The sequence below is a fragment of the Trachinotus anak genome, unplaced genomic scaffold (genome assembly GCF_046630095.1).
Source record: "Trachinotus anak isolate AG129_WGS33_773 ecotype Australia unplaced genomic scaffold, CSIRO_AGI_Tana_v1 ptg000007l, whole genome shotgun sequence".
NCBI lineage: Eukaryota > Metazoa > Chordata > Actinopteri > Carangiformes > Carangidae > Trachinotus > Trachinotus anak.
The window spans coordinates 26,166,991-26,187,125 of NW_027273858.1; the positions used below are offsets into that span (position 1 = coordinate 26,166,991).

The 20,135-nt window shown below is 42.9% G+C and overlaps 1 protein-coding gene across 2 annotated transcripts in view; it reads right to left on the minus strand.

The window, feature by feature from the left end:
* Positions 1 to 1,855: 1,855 nt before the first annotated feature.
* Positions 1,856 to 20,135, minus strand: part of fbxw4 (F-box and WD repeat domain containing 4) — a 51,400-nt gene continuing 33,120 nt past the window's right edge. The window contains exons 7-9 of one of the 2 annotated variants that reach the window (XM_071481657.1): positions 9,250 to 9,390; positions 3,508 to 3,649; positions 1,856 to 3,394 (exon numbers count right to left, since the gene is read on the minus strand). In XM_071481657.1, the coding sequence (XP_071337758.1) occupies positions 3,260 to 3,394; positions 3,508 to 3,649; positions 9,250 to 9,390 (418 nt within the window). In that variant the 3' untranslated portion in view covers positions 1,856 to 3,259. The remainder of the gene's footprint in view (positions 3,395 to 3,507; positions 3,650 to 9,249; positions 9,391 to 20,135) is intronic. The other variant, XM_071481658.1, reaches the window with a different exon arrangement.

Here is a 20,135-nt window from a genome sequence, read left to right on the forward strand (position 1 = left end):
AGCCCCTACATAAAAAAAGGGGTGGGTATGTTTTGTTTTTTTTTAACATATTAAGATACAAACAAACAAGGCGTTTTTCCTTGTTCACAAAAAATATAACTAACAGAGGTTGAGCATAAGCACATTAAATAAAGTAAAACATAAACAGGAAGAAAGAAAAAAGAAAGAAGAGAGAAAGGACATGGGCTCATTTCAGATTCATTTAAATAAATCAAGTAAAGAAAATAATTAAAGGGCTTTCTTTTCATCCTTATAAGCTTCAGAGACTTACTGAGTAATTTATTTTCAGGGTATTTTCTGTCCTCTTAAGATGTGAAGTATCAATCTGCACAAACGTGTTTTCCCTTATCCACATAACACATCAGATAACACACAGCTACAGACTGCATCTTAATGCCAGGTGCAAATGGTGTACAATTGACCACCCAACCACACACACACATACAGCATACACACTCCATACACTACTAAGACATGTCCTGTTCTTGAGTGAAACACCAGGTGCACTGTATGTGTGGCTTGATAATCCAGATGTGTGATCATGTAGATGTGATCGCTGTCCATCAAGTGGATCCTCACATTGTACGGAGTGGATTTGGGCGGTCAAACACTCCAATCCCCTCTGTTGTGTGATCTCAGGTGCAAGGGTCAAATGTATGTAAACCCAAACAGTGTGTTTCCACAGTGATGAGATGGGTTTGTCAAGAGGCTAATGTGTCTTAATCCCTTCAAAGGCTTCGGCTGGATCTAGAGACCCACTCCACAGTGTTGTGGACGAAAGAGCTGTGTGTTCCTCACTGGGACTCATTCACAGGCTCTGCAGATAGTGTGTGCACATGATTCTTAGCGTTGAGCATTTGTGCTCACAGTGCCTCGAGCTAACGGATTAGCCCTTTACCTGCAGGCTTCAGCATGCTTCTCATGTCCGGCTCACTGCCACAGGGTCTTAACAGTTTCTCTCTGTCCACAGTTGTTATCGTCCCAGATAAAAAAAGCTACCACACTGATATTTGTAATAAAGTAATCTGAAGCCATAGTTTTTGAATGCAGGGAATACAAGGTCTGGATTTATCTGGAATATGGGGAGTAAACACTTGGATCAAAAAAACAGATGAATTTAACTCTTACTGAGACATTGACTGAAGTTACACAAGCATGGACGTGACAGTTGGACTCTGCAGCCACGGTCGAAAAATCTAAATAATCTCCTTTCCTCAACACTTTCCCTTGACCTCAATAAAAAGCGTCCAGGTCAAGGGAAGATATGAAGGATTTAGGAAAAGACAGCCACTGTGCAGAGAATCTGACTGCACTTTCACTAGGCTTTTTAAAATGAACTTTATTTATAATACATGGATCATAATCCTCCATTCCTAACCACAAACACAAAGCAAACAGGATTAAAATGGTGAAATAAGATAACATGAAAGGACAAGTTGAGGAAGTTGAGCCAATAGAATTGCCCCCTCGTGGTTGTCTGCCTCTGCCACACAGACTAGTTTCAGATTACCTCCCTGTTTATTCAGAGTCATATAAAATATTAACCATTAGTGTGAAATTTTATAATTGCTGTGTGAAGTCTTGAGTTATGGCTAAAAAGTGTTTTGTGTGGTCACACTGACCTTGACCTTTGACCTAATCAGTTCATGCTTGAGTCCCAGTGAACATTTATGCAAAATGTTAGGGGATTCCCTTTGGAGTTCCCAAGATATTGCATTCACAAGGCCAAAACCGGGTCACTGTGACCCTGACCTTTGACCTTTGACCACCAAAATCTAATCAGTTCATGCTTGAGTCCAGGTGAATGTTTGGTGTTTGTCGGGGACCAAGCAGTGAGGCAACAAGAACACAGGAATTTTTGAAAGTACATCTTTTTATTTTATTTACCCAAATAATACAAAACCAAAATGTCCATCTATATCTATAAAAGAGGTCAACAAAACATAACTATACTCAAGATACCAACTAAACAATGTGTTATCTGAAAAACGGACCTAACACAATGAGACACAAGGTAACATATGTAGTGGCTTGGCCAAATAACACACGAAAGAGTAAACAAAATGTGTTCAAATGTGTGCATTTCATTTAAAACAATGTAAGGATAAAGGCAAATAGACTCATTCTAAAGCAAAAAAAGCCTGATATTAAATTTTGAAGTGTGATTCACGGCAAATGATCGTTTGGGTGTGGTTGTCTGCAAATGAAAAAAACCTGTGTTGATAACTAATGAGGTGAACAAGGACTGAAATGCATTAGTCTGTGCAGCTGTTGTGTATCACAGCGTTACTGAGATATCACATTCCCTGAGAATGGGCCTGATGGACAGATGGAAGAAGGGACAACCTTGGCTGTCGCTGGCGTGGAGGCACAAAAAAAAGGAAGTGAGAAGGGGATCAGAATAAATGATATTAAGAAAGAAGTATATTGTATATAGTAGAAGTATATGTATATAATACATAGTATAGTTTGCTGGCAGGAGCACTTCTGACATTTTTATACATTTAAGTAGAGAAAATTAGCACACAGGGAAGGGATTTAGTGAAAAGATGTTTTTGTATGTAGCATTTTGTTTTGATGATGGACAGATCTGACCATAGATCATAAGTTTTGGATTTTGTCACAAACATATAGATGTTCTGTTGTTTCTTCACTTATGTGGTGTGGGTCTGCAATGATGGAACTTGGTGCATCCTTTTAAATGTTGCGGCAAAACTTTGTGAGATGACATTTTCTCATTTCCATTTGCATAGGAAGGTCCAGTGTTTCATAAAGGAGATAAGATAGGAAGCATTGAAGCTCCTTCCCTTATCATGTAGAGCTCTGGACCAGCTCTTATCATGGCTGCCACTTAGATACTTCCATTTCACTCAGTTACCTTCATATACAAAAAAGACTTTTCGACTGCAGCCCTGGGTCTCTTTATTTTGCTGGTGCTGATGTCATCGTGATGTCGTGAAAGATACTATCCAGTTGCACATGGGAAATGTAGGATCCAGTGTTTTTGGAGCTTAACTGACATCAAGGACCAAAATGCATGGTCTACTGCTTCGATTTCAACCGTCTCTTATGAGTCCCCCAACTTTACGGACTACTCTATCACTGTTGTGGTCATTTAAACATATTTTCTGTTTCAGTTCTAGTGATGCACAAAACAAGACAAAACTAAATCAGTTCCTTTTAAAATATGAAAACTTTTATTATGAAAATAGACACCTTCATTGAACTGATAAATATGAGATGTGTTTGTATGTATGTATCATCTGATATAGACAGAGTTGTGTCTGAAGTCCAGAGAGTGCAGCGCGGTGGCCAGGGCTGCGTACAGGTGAGCGCTGCTGAACCTCAGGCAGTAGACCGGGCTGCTCACTGGGTCTGAGCTCAGCTGGAAGAACTGCACCAAAACAAAACAGCAAATCACTATTTTAAACCCGTCTTTAATTGTCCCTAACTGACACTGTACATGACGTAGTCATTTGTTTCATCCTGTGGATTTACTGTGTGTACCTGCAGGCATTCACTCTGCCGCTTGTCCCAGAGTCGTACAACTCCATAGTACGAGGAGCCGCTGGCGATCATGTGATTTCCGTCTGTCTGGATGCAGTAAAGAGCGCTGTCATGTGGCTCCTCCCACTCCATCGCACACTTCCTGTTGGGAAGGATGGGAGAGTTTACACATGTGCTGAGATAAAGAAGATGCAGTTTTTGGTTTGGTTTTTGCTGCAGCAGGAACACATAATGTCTGACTTTACAAGACGTTTGGAGCAGACAGGAAGAAGTTGAAGGCAACTTCTTCCCAGAAGGAATCTTCACAGACATACGGGAGAGAAACTTCTGCCTCAGGAGTTTTTACTTCTCTTTTCTTCTTATCTTATCCTGGGTTTAAGGGTTTGTCTGACTAAACTAGATTTTTGTAATTTATGTACCATACAGATCAGAATTAATTTAACAGGGAAACATTTTTAATTCAGTTAACTCTTTGCTTCTTTAAGTTGGATTTCAAATGAAGCAGTGAACTTGATGTTCAAGTGCTGACTGTCACCTTTATTTTGAAGGTAAACAAGGCAAAGGACATGATGGAATTACATCATAAATAGTCAAGCACAAAAACCAACCAGCCAACACTAACGATAAAAAGCAAAGTGAGGATGCCAAAGTAGTATACAGTGAAAGTGCAACACAGAGAATCTGAAAAATTGAGTCTGTCATTCTTCCAAAAGAAAAAACAAGCTGTGTCCCAGTTCAGGAGCCACATCCTTCAGAGGCTGCATTTCAAGACCGACTGTCTCACAGCGGTGCGACTGGGTTGTCCCGATCCTACAGATGGATCCTTCATGGTCCAACCTATCCCAGGATTCACTTCATGCCCGTAACGAAAATAATATGGCAGTAAACAAGACCCACAGAGAGTCAGAGGATTACACTTTTAAATCTAATGGTTGTTCAACAGCTAACAGTAATGTTAAAACCCAGGGCTTTAAAATGTCAAGTTTTAGTGAAGCAAAGTTACGTGTTGTCAAGGTTGCTAAGCAACAGGAGCCAGGCATTGCGATGCAACAGTGATGCAGAGCGAAAATTCGCCATAGGCCAGACAGTCTAGTTTTGGTTCGGCCTTCACAGTCTGCGACGGCCACACCTTCATAGACCACACCTTCCGAAGGATGCAGACCCTGGATTGGGACACAGCTAATATCAAGATGTGCTCCCATGACCACATCAGTCCTGTCCTTCATTGGCTTCCTGTCTCACAGCGCATCCAATTCAAACTACTTACTTACTCACAAAGCCCTCCATAACCTGGCCCCTCCTACCTCTCTGACCTGCTCCACCCCCACACACCTTCCTGCAGTCTCCGTTCATTGGATGTCAGTCTCTTATCCTGACCACTCAGGACCAAGCACTGGACCTGGGGTGATGGGACTTTCTTTATTACAGGTGAAAGTCACATTTGTGGCTGCATCGACACATTGAAAAAACTACTCAAAACCTTTTAATATTTTATTTAAAGTCCCCTGCCCATGTATTTTTAGTGTGTTCTTATGCTTGCAGTGTGTTTTATACTATTTGGTATTTCTTGTGTTAAGTGTCTTTGAGTTGTGTGGAAAGTGCATTGTAAATAAAATGAATTTTTATTATGATTAGTTGCAACTTGAGGGCCGCACACGTGGGCAAGGAACGGGCCTAAAACACTTTTGTTCATGGAGTAAGTTCTTGAGATTTTTCTACATCTATGATCCAAACCATCTCAGTCGTCAGCCTGTGAGAACATGGGCGTGGAGAGAATTTCCAATCAGTTAAATTGAGTCTCTTGGCCCAAGCATCAAAGACTGTTGTGAGTCGGTAAGTTTGTGTTTGATATAATTTTGTCACGTCTTAACACTGCAACATCGGTGGTTCAGTGGTAGAAAAACAGACACATTTATTTTTGGAAACTAGGTTACATTAGTAATTACTTGGAACTTATTTGCTTATAATGCAAAAAGTGAACCCTGTCTCCATTTTATTTGTACAAGAGTGTCATGATTCCAACCAATAACAAAAACCTGCAGTTGTCTGTCTGAATTTGGGCCTTTGGGAGAAAGACATTTCCAAAAATATACAAATCAAAAATCCAACTGAGGTCGAAAATAACTGAAAAATCAAAGTTTCTTGTGGAAGTTTGGAGACAATGCTGAAACTCTATCTCTTTTTTTTTTTTTTTTTTTTTTACAGGAAAACCCTATAGGGAACTGTGTGTGTAAATAGCAAGGACTTTTGTGGCTTTGTACTGTTTGTATTTTTCTCTTCCAGGATGGAATGACAATGGGTGACCTCCCCCATACAGGCTTGCTAAATTTAGAGTGTATGTTTGTATGTATTATCTATGTGTGTGTGTGTGGGAGAGAGAGAGCCTCCAGACATCTCTGCTGCCCCACTGTCTGCCCCTGGTGTCTCTCCATCACTTATTGATGAGGCTGCTCTAATGGAGGATCGATGTCTATTGGCAGAAAATACTTATCCCCAAAATACTTCCCCTCACCCTTAACCACAGCCACCTCCAGCCAACCTCCTCCACCCAGCCTCCTACTGTGCACACACACACGCACACAATTCATGATATTAATAAGGATATTTTCTGATATACTATATATATTGATATGATAGCTGCATGACAAAAAATAAATAGAAAATAATTCAACTGTGTTGCACTGTAATGTGATACACGAGTCAAAGCATTTGTTTGGACATGATAACTTCATCCAGTCAAAGTATGATTCAGTTTCCAGCCTCACTGAGCTTTACTTTTAGCGGAGGAACACGTCACTCCTCCTTCTCTGGACACCTCCAGTGTAGAAAAACTCACTTTATGTGAATATATATATGTGTGTATAGACTTGGACAAATTCTACTCATACCCTGATATAAAACGACATATCACTCACTCCACCCGTTAGTTAACTGTTCACCTTGAAAAGATGACTAGACTTGATAATCAAGCTGATCGTTCATTAGATCTGTTAAGCATCATGGGACCAACCAGAATCCACATTTGTTTTTTGTCTATCGCAGTCTTTGGCGGTGAGCCCCACCTCCAGACAACCTGAACCTCCTGGATGAACCTGGGAGCCTTTTGAGGTTGGTTAGGTTTGACCATATGAATTATTGATATCTAAAGAGGGACCCCCCTCTGCCAACCTTCACCCCAACCCAACCCCTTTCAAAGTCCCCAGAGTGATCTGCCAATCACATCTGATTTGTCTTACTTGACTGATCCCCCTGAAATACAGTCCGAAACCCGACTAACCCCTGCTGTCCCAAATAAATGCTGCCCTCCCCGATCATGTTAGGGACCCCGTTGGCACATACTGGAGTGAGGGCTGCTGCATTAATATGGACACCACGCAGAGCTGCTGGTTAAGTCCCTGTGCTCACACTGCTGGAAAGAAAAGAGTGAGCTTGGAGGGAGTTTTACACCATGAAGACAACACTGAGGGAGCTATGGACAGGGTTCATACACATGTTGACCAATAACATGATTTCCATAACTTTAAATCAATTTTCATGACTGAACATTCTGTCATTTCTGTGCCTGAAATAATAAAATAACCACAGTAAAAGTGTATTTACATGCTGTAGGACTGGGTGATAATTCAATATATTTGATTGATTGTTAGTGGAAGAATATTGTCATAATGTTGGCAAAAATTCATGATTCAAAGCCATTTGTAATTAAATTCCAAGCTACAAAATGAGTTACACATTTATATGCTGCACACCAGGTTGTGGTGGCAGCAGATTAAGCAGGTTAGTCCAGATGTTTCCTGCTCCTCCTGCAGGATCCTGTGGTCAGATGAGATGTATAATCTGGGTCTACCCCGAGGTCTCCCACCAGTTGGATGTACCCTGAAAACCTCCAAACAGAGTTGGCCCAGGAAGCATCCTGATCACATGTCCAAACCACAGCAGAAAGATCCTTTGAAGATGAAGGAGCAGTGACTTTACCCCACGCTCCCTGCAGATGTCTGAGCTCCTCACCCTGTCTACCAGGGTGAATCCAGCCGCCTTACAGAGGAAACTCATTTCAGCCACTTGTATCTGTGATCTCATTTATTCCTCACTACCTGAAGCTCATGACCACAGATGAGGGTCGCGCCCTGCTCTCTCTTCACCACAGTACAACACCCACCTGTCCAGCTGTTGACCTGTTTATTTATTTATTTATTTTTTTAAAGTTATTTTTTTGGCCTTTTAGTGCCTTTATTGGATAGGTCAGTGAGAGAGTGACAGGAAAGTCAGGGAGGGAGAAGGGATGACATGCAGCAAAGGGCCGTGGGTCGGATTCGAACACAGGGCCGCTGCCTTAATGGTACCAGGTGAGCCACCGAGGCGCCCCTCAGGCTCCAATTTACCCTCATGAAGAAGACCCCAAGATACTTGAACTTCTTCACATGGGGCAGTAACTCACTCTCAACACAGAGGAGCCATTCAACTCTTTTTTCCACACACACACCACGGTAAGAGACCTTGAGGTTCTCATGAAAACCTTCTATTTGTTGAGCGAGTCACAGTGATGGGTATAAATGTTTGAGTGTGTTGGAGGTTAACTGTACTGTGATCTGAAGCTGTGTTACAGACAGGATTTGATATTATACCTCCCTCAGTGAACTTCACCTGCTTTCACTTTTTCACACTTTTATTTTTTACAATTCAACTGACAGTTTAATGTCTCCACTTCGCCACTTTCAGTAACTAAACCTGTTTTCAGCTCCGACTCTTCGACTAATTCAACTGTCTGCTGGACCCCTTTTCCACTGGTCAAAAAACCTGCTAAGACCCACTAACATCGTACTTTTGTCAGCAGTGGAGAAGGCTACGATCAGTATTCACACCCTGGTAAAATGACTCTGCAGTAGACGTGGGTCTACTGCAGAGTCCCCCTCTCCTGCTGTAACATCTTTCAGAGCACAAACACTGTAGACACACCTGTCACCTGTCCACCACGCTGCTGTTAAACCAGAAACACCATGGCTACACTGTGTGATGAAAGAGAGAGCACAGCTTCGAAATACATTTTAAAAACACAATCCCCGATCTCACACGGAGGCTCCGACACTTTTACAGGAGCTTCACCCTGGAGATGAGATGAGACAGATCCATTTTACCAGTTTGTACAGCAGCTAGCAGCTCGCTCTCTCCACTGAGTCTGTGTGTGTGCTCTAAGTGCATGTGATGACATCACTCCTTGCAGTTGTGTGTGTCCTCAGTCTGAACAGAAAGACAAACTCGGCTGGTGGTGGAAAAAAGGTCTCGGCTTTTGTTAGCTGGTTTACCTGCGTTTAAAAACCCTCGTACACCTGCAAATTTTGGTTGAAAAAGGGGAATTGATTTCACTTCAAGTGACACCTCAACCTCTTCTAAATGCTTATACTTGAACTACTTCAACTTAAATTGAAATCCCAAGCAAACCTTTTAAGATATTTATACCTGTTTACTGTATTCTTCATAAGAAAACACATATAAGTCTTTATCTATCAAAGACTACAGCTGGTCTCAATCATGCTGTGGTACAAGTCTGAAAAGACTGTAGGTGTCACTATTTAACCAAAAGATCCAATGTTCACTGACAAACACTAGGTGAGAGTGTAACAGGAGCACTGGGTAAAGTAGTTTTATTGCTGCTGCTCACTTACAGACTGTAATGTGTTCTAATGGTCGTGTCACAGGAAAAGCGCTGAGTGTTGCACTGACTACAGAGAGACGGCAGCGTACCGTGGGTTGAGTCGGAGGTCCCACAGTCGAATGAAGGTATCGTAGCCACAGGTAAAGAGCTGGAACGGAGACTCAAACACCATGTCCAACACACCGGCCCCACGGCGAAACTCTGAGCCCAGACTGCACACACACTCCAACCTGGCGGAGGAGAGAGGGGTGGAGGGAGATGAGAAGAGAGGAGAAATAGATTTGTCCAAAAAATAAAAAACAAAAAACCCACATATATCTATATGCGAAATGGTGAGAGCAGAAATGGACAGTGTTTTTTTCTGCTGAATGGCTGGGTTCATGATGACTGTTTTTTCTGTTCCCTCATCAATGAACCTTCAGAGTCTTACAGTACATTTGACCCACCTGTTGAATATCTTGTACCCAAACCTAAATATCTTAACCATTTAACTGATGAGGCTCTTTGTGGATGATAGAGTGCAAACAAATGCTTGGTAAAATGATGGACTGATGAGGATCACTGACAGACTGACAGACAGAGTATCACGACTGCACAGAATAGTCCCATATTCAATAATAAGATAAAGTAACAGTAACTACAAAGAGTGTGCACATCCTTAGGGTAATATAATTTTACTGTGATATGACCTGATCCCACCACAGTCTGGAGTTGGGTTGTATTGTCAGCAGGCTGAGTCCAGAATGGAGGTGCCAGGAACTACCTCAACTGGCTCCTTCCATCTTGAAAGAGCAGCGACTGAGCTCCTTACTCTGTCTACAAGGGCAAGCATGGCCACCTTACGGAGGAAACTCATTTCTGCCATTTGTTTCTCTATTCTCATTCATTTGTTACTTCCCAAAGCTCATGACCACAGATGAGGCTTGGAATGTAGACTGACCAATGAATTTAGATCTCGACCTTCCGGTTCAGCTCGTTCTTCACCACAATGATTTGGTACAACACCCACATTACTGCTGATCCTGCACCAGTCCACCTGTTGGCTCCATTTTTCGCTCACTCATTAACAAGAGAAACTGTCCTCCTGTAAAAAAAACATTCCCTTAGGTCAGGGGTCAGCAAGTTAGTTTGGCATCGGGCCAGTTTTTCTTAACACATTACCTGGCAGACAGAACATAATCAAAGGCTAATTTTAGGAACCTGATTGATAAAAATGCAACTTAAATTTACTTTATTGTGTGGCCACAGTCACATATACATACGTTTGACTGATTCATTGAACTGCTGGTATATTTTTTATCACATCATATGCCTGCTATTTCAGAGGTCTATCAAGCAAGTGACAGAACCTTTTCATAATAAACGCTAAAAGCTTGTTTTAATTATAGAATTGCAGAAAAAAAATTCTTGTGCTTTTATTTTGTAGATAAAAATCACTAAAGAGGAAGTGAATCTGTGGGTAAGTGTTACTGCTATGACAGAGATCTATTGTAGAACCAGGAGCTGTGCGCTGCTCCTGAAGTGACAGGTTGTGTCTGTCATTCACTCTCAACGTGGATAAAAGTATAATAAGCATCTTCAGGTGGGAGGAGACTCTCTGTTTCTACATTAGCTACAGCTGAATGTGACACTGTCAGGTCCATACTGTAGGATTTAAAAAATCTGATTATCAAAATAATCTGGCGGGCCAGATATTATTGCTACTGGCGGCAACTGCCATAGGTTGTCTGTGCAGCAGGCTATTATCACACATAGTTAAGCCTGTGAATATTCTCATTTGTCCAGGTCATAGTGTCTTAAAGGAGTTTTAAGCAACTGGACTTGGTTATTTGTCTAGGAAGACGTTTCACCTCTCATCCAAGAGGCTTCATCAGTTCTTTCTCGCACCTGACCAGGCTGGGACTGGTCCAACTATCTGGTGTGGAGACCCAGGTATTTAACCTCTGGGAGGGGTTTTCACAAGGCTGATGATGTCATTGGTTCCCTTTGTGCTCCATGTGCCAACGACAGTCGTTAGAGTGACTGTCTTGGTGGAGAGTTGGTTTCGACTTCGTTAGAGCCCTATTGTGTTATAATGTATCAGCAGCATAAACTCGGTCACATACAACATAGCCAAACACATAGCCAATATCCTGGCACCTTTGGTGGGCAACACCCCACACCACATCCAAAACTCCACAGACTTTGTGAGTAAAGTCCGGAACTTAAAAATGGAGCCAGATGAAACCATGGTTTCCTATGATGTGACTTCTCTTTTCACCTGCATTCCAACCGTGGAGGCTTCGGCCACAGTAAGAGAACGACTCACACAGGACAACTCCCTGCAACACCGAACAAATCTCAAACCCGGACACATTTGCCAGCTTCTGGATTTATGCCTAAACACTACATATTTCCAGTTTGACGGTAAATTTTACAGACAAAACATGGCTGTGCCATGGGTTCTCCAGTATCCCCCATTGTGGCAAATCTATACATGGAGGAGGTAGAGAACAGGGCTTTGAACTCCTTTGAAGGAATTACACCGAGCCACTGGTTCAGATATGTGGACGACACATGGGTTAAAATCAAAACCAAAGAGGTGCAAGCTTTTACCGAACACATTAACTCAGTGGACAAAAACATCAAGTTCACCAGAGAGGATGTCAAGGACAATAGTCTGCCCTTCTTAGATTGTGACGTCCATATGAAAAAGGACAGGAGCCTCCACGTTGGGGTATACAGAAAACCCACACACACAGACCAATATCTACTTTTCGACTCACACCACCCTCTGGAACACAAGCTTGGTGTTATCAGAACCCTGCAACACAGAGCTGATAACGTACCCACCAGCTCACAGGCCCAAAGGGTAGAACACAAGCACCTGAGAGGCGCCCTCACAACTTGTGGTTACCCCAACTGCACCTTTGTGAAAACTGCTTCTGCTTCCAGAAAGAAAAGTAGCAATATGGTTGAGAAAGAAAAACCAAACAAGAGAAACAGCATAGTCATCCCATATGTGTCTGGGATATCAGAAAAACTCAGGAGGATCTTCAACAAACACCGTATCCCTGTGTATTTCAAACCCAGCAACACACTCAGACAGAGACTGGTACACCCCAAGGACAGAACACCACACACCCAAAAAAGCAACCTGGTGTATGCAGTCCAATGCAATGAGGAATGCAAAGACCTCTACATTGGAGAAATGAAACAACCAGTGCATTAACGCATGGCCCAACACAGGAGAGCTAACTCCTCAGGCTTGGACTCTGCTGTCCACTTACATCTTAAGGAGAAAGCCCACTCCTTTGAGGACAGCAAGGTTCACATCCTGGACAGGGAGGACAGGTGGTTCGAAAGAGGAGTGAAAGAAGCCATCTATGTGAAAGTAGAGAAACCATCCCTCAACAGGGCAGGAGGATTCAGACACCACCTATCTCCAATTTACAATGCTGCCCTTTCATCCCTTCCCAGGAGATTCAACAATTTAACCTCTAAGAAAAACAACTGTTCACAAGTGGCATGTGACTCCAACGACTGTGGTTATAACACAATAGGGCTCTAACGAAGTGGAAACCAACTCTCCACCAAGACAGTCACTCTAACGACTGTCGTTGGCACATGGAGCACAAAGGGAACCAATGACATCATCAGCCTTGTGAAACCCCTCCCAGAGGTTAAATACCTGGGTCTCCACACCAGATAGTTGGACCAGTCCCAGCCTGGTCAGGTGCGAGAAAGAACTGATGAAGCCTCTTGGATGAGAGGTGAAACGTCTTCCTAGACAAATAACCAAGTCCAGTTGCTTTCGATTCAAAACTCCTTTGAGACACACATAGTTAAGTTTTGTTCTTAAGTGACATCTAGTGGTCGCAGTAATTATGACAGGTAGCAGGAGTACTAGTAGTAGTAGTAGTAGAGCCACGTAAGGATGAGGTTGGGGTGGATGGATGGGCCAAGAAAACACAAGAATATAACACAGGAGAGCCGTGTCTGATTCCCATGTGAAGGTAGCAGTTTATGTTGTTTCTATTATCCATGACTGTTCAACAAAGTTGACCATGCTGTTATTCTTGTAACCATGACAACAAAGATCGTCAAATGGTGAGGAAGTAGTTAATTTAACCCAAACCACGGTCCATTCCAAAACCTAACCAAGTAGTTTTCGTGCCTAAACCTAACCAAGCCATGACTGTTTCTTATTGTAACCATGGTCACGAGCGTAGATACACAGCTGTTGATGCACTCTGAGTGTTTATTATCCTAACCATGGCCTGCTGCCATAGGGGCGCTATTTCAGGAGACTCTCCTGTCAGAGGGCTGTTGTTCAGGTTGGACGACTGGTTGGAGCAAGACCCCAACATACTTGAACTTCTCCACTTGCAGCAGTGACTCACTTCAGATGAAGCAAATTAGTTTTCCAGCAGAGAATGATGACCCCAGAGTTGGAGATGCTGACTCTGACCCTGGACAGACTGATGGTCACGTTCTGATGAAGCCAACAGAACCACATCATCTGCAAAGAGCAGAGCATCATTTCTGAGGTCTCCAAACTGGACACTCTCCACCCCCCAGCGGTGACTTGAGATCCTGTCACAAACAGAAATGTTGACGGAGGCCGACACCCACTGAAAACCTGTTTGAATTCCATTCATCTGATCAGCCTTCTAGTACTGTAATAAATGAAGGCTGAAACCGTGGGACTCCCACTGCCCCACTGTGTCAAGTATAAACAGCTCATGTTATTGTTTGACTGAAAATTACTACTTTGTCTTTTAACTGTGAAAAAATGAATGAAGGGAATTAATCAACATACACTAATTTGAACAGATATTCATGTAGGACTGGTTCAATTTCATATCCTACTATCTATTTATTGTTATATATATATATATATATATATATATATATATATACATATTTACTGGAAAATCAAATGGGAAACTGTTTCTGAATGAAATGGAAATGTCTGTTTTTTTCTAATAATTGACATATAACTTTACTACACTACAGTCTCTATTTCTGTCTCTCTCCCCCTCTCTCTCTCGATAACTTCATGCCATTAACTTTGTATTTTTTCTCTCCTGTAGTTTGTGCTTCTCCTCTCTCTCCCTCTCTCTGTCCTCATTCTGCAGGTCTCTCTGCCCCGGGAGCAGCAGGATCCAGATCCACCACCACTCATCTTTACTATTAACCACTGTTACCTGTCATTATTATTGATAACACCATTACCGACACAGCTGTTCCTGGTCTCTCTCTCTCTCTCTTCTCTCCCCTCTCCTCCCCCTCCCCCTCTTTCTATCTTCTCCTAAACCCAACCGGTCGAGGCAGACCCCCCCACCCTGAGCCCGGTTCTGTTGGAGGTTTCTTCCTGTTAAAAGGGAGTTTTTCCTCCCCCCTGTCGCCAAGCGCTTGCTCTTTGTGGGAACTGTTGGGTTTATTCTGTAACAAAGTAAGGTCTTGACCTGACCCTGTAAAGTGCCTTGAGATAATGTAGATTATGATTTGGCGCTATACAAATAAAATTGAATTGAATTGAATTGAACTACACTGATACAAATTCACATTGTGTCACATTATATACTGTGTTGTCAAATCGCTCAAATTCCTGCAGGCCTGCCTGTTACCATGACATGCTTCCTCCTGCTCGGGCACACAGAGGCTGCAGCCTGTCCCACCACACACTGGGTGGAGATGTCCAGACACATCCGATCAAATACTTGAAAATATAAATCCTATTATATATATATAATTTTACATGCCCTGAGAAGTATCATTGTGTCATATTATTATTATCACCATTACTGTCATGATTGTTTTTTAGTCAGAGCATTTCAGTTTTGTCTGTGTAGAATATGTGAAGATGTCTCTGAGTGTGGGACGGGGACACATATGAACTGTGTGTATGTACAAGTGATAAATAAAGTTTGCCTGGGTTGATGTGGTGTGACCTGTGTGTGTGTGTGTGTGTGTGTGTGTGTGCAGCTCCATGCAGCACCATGCTCTTGTGATCACAGCTCTGTGCCGCTTGCTCCTCGCCTCTTGATTATTGGAGAATAACTTGCACTCAGCAGGGCGGATTATTGCAGAATAACTGTCTCTTTGTTGCCATTTAATACCCTCTATGACCGTGACTCTGTGCGACTCTCGCACGTTTGATACCTGCCCCGTAGCAACCATTTAAAGGAGGCCGCTGCCCTTGGCGACAGAGCAGCCCTGTGCTTCGACTCGTGCCCCCTCCCTCGCCCTGGAGCTCAATCCGCAGACTCAGGCTGGTAATCCCCCAGCCTTACCCCAGGGGTCCTTCTTATTGGACTAGGGCTTTCCCCACAGGGCGCCTTATTGGGTGAGAGCTCTCTCATTGCCAGGATCTCATGACTAAGCCCGGGCCAATGGGGAGTCTGTGATGAGGCTGAGTTTGTGTCTGTGTGGGGTAGTGACCCCTCATTTTCCCCTTACTACTAAAACCAAGGAGCTCAGCACATGCCACACAAAAAGAAACTCATTCAAGCCAAAGGGATGCGAGCCTGTTCATTCATAACTAAATAATGATGTCTCCATCACAGCACTACCACTCTAACTGAAAGGAGATCATCAATTCATAACCCTGGCCCCCCAAAATCCTTCAAACAAGGCAATTATAAAACGCTGGTTTAAAAAAAAAAAAAAAACGGTTACAAACAGCCAAATGTGAGAGGAAAATAAAAGCTGAGCATCCATAAAACTGACCTGACATCTGCGCAGGGATCTTAAAGGCAGTAATAGCACCATGCGATGAGCTGGTGCACAGTGCGAAACAGCAGGGATTCTCAAATTGGTAGGTCACTGGCTTTTATGGGCGGCGTGTGATTACAGGATGGCGGTGTAAGCGTATAATCTGTCAAAATGACTGTATCTGTTAGTGAGCAGCGGCACAATGTTCTGATCTGACCAGCCCTTCCACTGCTTGTCTGGGTCCATAATGTTAAATACCTGAGTCTGGCCTCGAGAATGCCTGACTGAAGGTGTCACATGGGAAGCTCTGAAACATAGCTGACTGGCTGAGTCATGACCATAACAGACTGTAAGCTGTAAACAATCACAGGGTGGCTTGTGTCAGATACCATGATCTGGACCAAGAGGGGGGGTGTACTGAACCAGGTAAGACCTAATTTTTCTAATGTTGTATTGTGCTAAGTCCAGGAGACGGATGCAATAAAAGGATTGTTGATCACTACACGTGACACCCAGGGTTTTACGACATTGGTTGGGATGAGAGATGAAGAGGTGATACTGATATTGATATCATGTTGGAGAGACTGGCCAAGACTTCACAGCCTGAGAGGTTTAGTTGAAGGTTCCTTCATCCATGTGGATCTGTCAGAGAGACAAGCTGAGATCCTCACAGAGACCATGAGGAATACGCACATTTGTTTGTTCCTGCAAAATCATTGCTTGATACAATTTCGATTCCCATTTTTCCCACTTTCCAAAAACAGGACTTGTACAAGTGCATCGTTTTAGATTTAAAGATATCTAAACTTTATTTCAATAATGTAAATCTGAGACTTAAATTAATATTTAAAATGCACTGATGATAGAGCCTTACTCTACATCATGCTACCCTGTTTGAACCAGCTGTCTGCTGTGAGTCATTTTCAAACACTGACTAACTTCCTGCAACTCCTGTCAGTCAGAACCAAGCTTTATGCTGATCTAAAAACATTCACCTGATAACAGCCCGACTACAGAGCAATCAGATCAGAGGAGGAGACTCTGTTGTCTTTTAGCAGAAAAATAATCCACACACAATGTTCAATATTTCCTGTGATTGTAAATGCAACACTTCTGACTCACAGAGCCCATCAGACCTGAACCACTTCTCTCCTCCTGTCTCCAGCTTCAGGATCCAGGTTGTCAGGACAGCTGATGTTAGGCTCAGTGAAGACAGATCCCAGGATGAGAGTAACAACAAGGATCCAGTAAAGTGACTAGAGAAGAGGAGTGGTGTGCAAAACCACCCAGGACGGGCTGCAGACATCCAGAGGCAGATTTAGGGGCCCTGGAGAGGAGGACGCTGGTCCGGGTGGGAGATGACAAGCACCTGGGTGAGGACCTGGACTGCCTCTCTACTGAGGAGGGAGTGTCTGCAGCCAAACTGTTCCTAAATGTCCCTCACAGTTTAAAGACCGGCTTCATGCCTCAACTTTGACCTACTGCATTTCCCCCATACGTGTGCACAGTTTTCCTGAGCAACGAGCGACTATTAGTAACATTTCAGACTCTCTCCCTTAACCTGTAAACTGCTGCTTTGTTTCCAACATGTCTGCTCATCTGACTGCTCGTGTCTCATGTTCTTTACGTGTCCGTTGTTGTTCATGTGCGTTACGTGTCAATTACCTTGGAGAGTGTTGGTCATGGGACTTATAAATCAATATAGATATACAATACAAATGTAATTGATCAACTAAAAAAGTGCAAACAAAGTCAGATACCAGCCTGATGAAGACAAGACAGACAAAATGTTTGGCAATTTGAAGCAGGTTTGGTCATTATGACTAAAATTATGACTAAAATGTAAAGTAACTACAAATCCTGTCCATTTAACACAGGTTTATTTATTTCAGCGAAGTCAAATAAGAATGAATTCATTAGAGAAACAGAAATGTTTGTCTAATTAAACTATAATGAAAGGTATATACTTGGGACTGCATGACACGCAAAAGAAAAAAAAAGAAAAATCATACTGCAATTATTTTTGGCTGATATTGCAATTGCGATATGTGATTACAGTTGGAATGATCGCTTTTGCATTTTGTTTTCACATAAATATTTTAACATGATGATTTGTATTACAACAATAACACATTATGACACATTTTACCATTATCAAAAAATTGCAGCCCCTGTGATTTGGATACTGCACTTGACCACATTGCAATTTCGATTATATTTTTGATGAATTGTGCAGCCTTCGTTCATATTAAAGAACCAACTGCAACAAAAGTCACTTCAACCTTCATCAGTGAGATTCCAACCTTTCATCTGTTCTATATTCTGTGTGTTTTTATTTTTGGAGACAGATTGGATCCTCCTGGTCATGGATGATACCAGTCTTGTACACATCTGTGGACAGATGTTCTGACATTCTTCAAAGATGTTTCTTTCCAGCTGGTTTTTGCTTGTGTTGCTGTAAACAGACTTGCATTCATAAATGTCATCTTTCTCACACCTTGTGCACTCAGCACACTCCCACCTCTGTGTTTAAATATGGGCACTGTTACAGTCACCTGTTACAGTCACCTGACCAGGTCCACAGCAGACATGCTGGACTTCATCTGACCAAACAATGTGCTGCCAACATCCATCAGGCTTCCTTTCATGCTCTTTGTCAAAGTGTATTCTTGCAGTTTTGTGCTGTTTCGTGAGCGGTGGTTTTCTCCTTGGACACCGTCCATAGAGGCTGACTTCATGTGGTGTCCGTCACACTGTCTGATCAGTCAGTGAAACACCAGTTTCCACAGATAAACCTTGTGCCAGGTCAGAGGCACCTTGCTGTCTGTTGCTCTCTGATGCTCTTGTACCCTCCGTCCTCCAGTCTCACAGCCTGGTCTCTAACTTCCCACATCTCATAAGACACAACCCAGGCCAGAACTGAGGAAGCTGTGGTTGACAGGGTCTTTTCTAACCGTGTTGATGCAGTTAGTCTTAACTGGAAATCACAGGTGTGATCACATGTGGTCACAGGTAAACTGACTTGTGTTGCATTGAGGTTGGACTGTTGGGCCTGTATTCTCAGCATCTATCTAACCTGTTTGTTTTCAAATACTTGACACTTTAACATAAAGTCATAACTGTACGATGGTACAACTTTGAATCATTTTACATTTTAGTGATGTTGCACAGGGACACGCCCAGTTTTTTTGTGCACTGCATTTAATGTCGACAGACTTGAATAAACTACAAAAATAGAATCCAGGTTGTAACCCTGACCCCAACCCTAATGACCACAACTCTTTGAGCCTCATGTAAAAACTTCCATTAAAATGACAAAGATTCAAATGGAAATCATTGGTTTTGGTTTTGGACAGAAATAATTTTGCTGCCTGAGAACGAAGCAGTCTGAGCCGCAGCATGGCAGCTACTTTGTGAGGTGGGTAGACTGGTGGTCCTAGGGGGCACAGACTTAGTGATTGTTATGAGGGGCCACTGGCTGTGTGACACACAGGGTCTAAGTCCTGATTTAAGCCTGTCTGGTCTCACTGCAGGAGTCAGGTTGGCTTTAGGGGCCACACACACACAAGTTGTGAAAGGAATCATTAATGAATTGACAATGTTGAAAAAAAAAAAAAAAAATAGAAGAAGCTAAGGGCATTATCCTTTAGTGTGGGGACAGCCAAAGAAAAGCAGTGTGTGTGTTTTTGTGACACAAGTGGTTGGAGGCTCTTGTAAAGTTAAGACTAAGCTCTAAACAGGAGCCTGGGGACGCACTGGGAAACGGGCCCTCTCGTCAAAAGCCATCAGACAGGTAGAGAAAAGGACCCCTGCTGAGGTTTTTACTGGCTAAAACAAACAGAGGGGAGCCACGCAACCTGCTGCACATCCACCCGCTTCACCCCACACCTCGGAGCCCACTGCAGCACAACTGCATCAGGAATGTGAGCCTTCCTGGCAGACACAGTGGAGAGGAGGGGCACTGGCTGCCGGGACCCTTCAACAATGACCACCTTCAAAATGTCACATACACGCGTGCACTACAAAGACAATGCAGCTGCAATTTGTATAACAGAGCGTCCAGCCCAATGCAGACATTTAACCCTGCTCCTTTCAGTGTCAGGAATGTCAGGAATCCTCGCCCGGCCATTTGATTGTAAAAAAAGGAGGGCTCCCTTTCTGAAGGAACAGAGGGGAATCTTGGGAGTTGGGAGTGATGGTCAGGGTCCTTTCTCTTTGATGCTTTTTTCCCCCCTCTGTGTTTAGCCATGAGCGGAGACAGTGTGAAAAGTTGGGG